General features: G+C 54.2%; 1 protein-coding gene across 1 annotated transcript in view; it reads left to right on the plus strand.

Annotated features, from left to right (window-relative positions):
* Positions 1-547, plus strand: part of LOC103923465 (granzyme E-like) — a 2,834-nt gene extending 2,287 nt beyond the window's left edge. Inside the window, exon 5 of the mRNA XM_009331824.1 lies at positions 410-547. Within this exon, the coding sequence (XP_009330099.1) occupies positions 410-547 (138 nt within the window). The remainder of the gene's footprint in view (positions 1-409) is intronic.
* The last annotated feature ends 2,202 nt before the right edge of the window (positions 548-2,749 follow it).

Genomic DNA, 2,749 nt, shown 5'->3' on the forward strand with positions numbered 1-2,749 from the left:
GCTCAGCCCTGGCTCAAGCAGAAGGGGCAAGGGGATCCTTGTCTTCCCGTAGCAGAGGACCTAGGAGTCTGCGACAGCACAACAAGACAACAGCTTGGCTGAAGAGGGGTTTGCCCTACATCTCACAGCTGGTCTGAGTGCATTTTGTAGTGCTCTGCAGCCAGTAGAAGGGCAGAAATGGAGCGATACTTTAAGCTTCAGTGTTTGCCCAGCTGTAGTTGTGCTGGGTCCCAGACAAAACTGCCAATGGTTCCTTTTAGACCCAGAGTTAGCCACATCCATTGTGAGTCCAAGCTTCTGGGGAAGCTCTGTCCTGATATTTGCAGCCTCCCTGTTCTTTGCAAATGCACCCTTTTCCTCAGGACCCCACATAAATCAACACTGATCTCTCTTCTCACCCATTTTACAGGGCGATGCTGGGGATCCACTTGTCTGCAACAACAAAGCCTACGGCATCTTCTCCTATAGGCATAACAATTGGCCCGGATTCTACACACACATTGCTCCTTACCTTCCCTGGGTCAACAGTGTCATGAAGTCAGCATGACCCTACTCTCCCCCAGCAGCTGCTGCCCTGGAAAACTCACGCTTCAGGCCCCCATGCTCACCTGCTTTTTCTTCCTTTCTCCCTGGGAAACATCTTCCACTGATCCTCATGAACATGGCAAGGACTTCTCTCTGGCAAAGCCAAACTATAGCAGTGGGGGGCTTGGTGCAGAGATTGCACCTCGACTGCATTTATTCCCTGTGCAAGCTAGGGAGTGCCCACTGACACAGTGCATGCTTCCACACTTTGCTGCTCTAATTTATCCCTTTGTCAAGTTGCTTGTGGCTACAGCTCTAGAAAGGAAGCAGCAGGACAGCCCTGAGTGAGGTGACAGTAGCTGTTGGAATGTCTGCCGCCCTTTGGGGAAGGCAGTATAATTAGATCGGGGGGGATCCAAAGAGCAGCCTCCTCCCTGCCCCTTGCATTTGGAACACCAGATACCTGGGTCTCCTTTGCTCAAGCCCTGGGGTTAGAGTGTTGCCCCAGCTCCAAGGAGGGCACTTTTAGCTCCTGCTTCACTGCTGCTGCTGCTGTCCCCTACCTCTGAAACCTGCTGCCTCCTTTCTCCCCTCTTGCTGCAGCTCCAGTGTTGTAAGAATACAAAAAACCAATAAATTGCATCTGCATTTAAGACCCTTTTTTCTTCTATGATTTGGATTTCTCTCAGCTGCTGGCTCCAGTCCTGAAGAGCTCAGAAGAAAGTCACTGCTCAAACAGCTGAATCCCAAGCTGGAAGTTTCTACCCTAACCAGTGGCCTCTTCTGTCCCGCCTAAACCCCTAGAATAGGTGTCAAGCCTGGTTTTCAGGGCAGGGGAAGCCTCTTGGCCTCCTCTCCCCAGCGTGGAGTGCTCAGGCAAAACTGAAAAAGATGGTCATCAATTGTCTCCTGGGCAAGAGATAGTCTTCCCTCCATATGCTGCAGTGTGAGCAGGCAGGAAAGAACTACGCAAGGGAAGGGGCACTGAGCACAAGGGGTCCCCAGGGCTATGGGAGCACCTGCAGCGCATGCCCGCTGGTGTTGCACGGGGGCAGAATTAGCCCATCTCATCACAGGGCAGCCTGCCCACAGAGCACAGCAAAGTCAGGAACACAGCCAAGGCTCTAGTCCCTGCAGTGCCTGAGGGCTCCATGAGACAAGCTGTGTCACGGGGCTGTGCCAAGCCTTCTGCTGCCTCCAGCTTGTTCAGGTTGTCAGACACCCAGGGGAGCAGCAGCTCGCATTGATGACATACATTTGGCTGCTCCAGCCGTGCAGCTGCCTGGAAGAGTGTGTTACCTGGAAGGAGGTAAAGTACTAGGCCGTGTCTCCGGCAGCAATCATGCCCCCCAGGAGGTTTGCTTTGCTCAGAAAGAGGATCCCCGGTGTGCTCCAGAGCCCCCGTTTCTGCAGCGAGGAGGGCGCATGCAGAGACTGCTCTCCCTCTCAGGCAGATGTCCAGCTCACCAACCTCCAAGAGCACCCTGCCAAACTCCACAGCCCCGCTGCAGAGCGGTGATGGTAGAGACTGCCCACACTCCTCACTGACACTCACCCACCTGCCTGGAGCGCCCTACGAGCTCCTTCACCAGCACCTCTTGGCACAGCCTGCAAGCTTCTTGCCTCCTTGCTGTTGGCTTCCAGCCAGCTGTCACATTCACTGAGGGAGGCCAGATAGATGAGAGCAATCACACCCTTGAAGCAGCAGATCCATTTCCTCTGCTCTGACTTCTGCACACCCACATCCATGATCCTGCCAGGATAGAGGGTCAGCCAGAGGCAGGGGCACGATGTTTTCCACTTTGGTCAGGCAGTGCCTGGGACCATGGACTCAGAGCCCCCCCCCCCGGACTGTGCTGCCACATCTCAACAGGTTACCAGATATCAAGTGAGTTACTAAATGTAATCCCAAATGCACTCTTAGCCTGCCAAGAGCAAGTGAGCAGAAGCCTTACCAAGCCACCTCTTGAGCAGAGGACAGAAAGAGCACCAGAGCCAGCTGGAATCCAGCTACCTGAAATTCAAGATGCAGGCAGCATTTCGAACAAGAGAAGGCACAGAGGTGCAAAGGCTCTGCTTCCTGATAACCGCAGCACCTGCCCAGCCCAAGCAGCAGCAGAGGATACTATGGTACGTGCTGCCTTATTTTCCACTGGGGAAGGGAGAGGCAGCCAAGAGAGACAGCCCAAGGACAAGAGGCATGATAGAGAAGGAGGAGGCAGGG

The sequence above is a fragment of the Pygoscelis adeliae genome, unplaced genomic scaffold, assembly GCF_000699105.1.
Source record: "Pygoscelis adeliae isolate BGI_AS28 unplaced genomic scaffold, ASM69910v1 Scaffold239, whole genome shotgun sequence".
In the NCBI taxonomy this organism is placed as follows: domain Eukaryota; kingdom Metazoa; phylum Chordata; class Aves; order Sphenisciformes; family Spheniscidae; genus Pygoscelis; species Pygoscelis adeliae.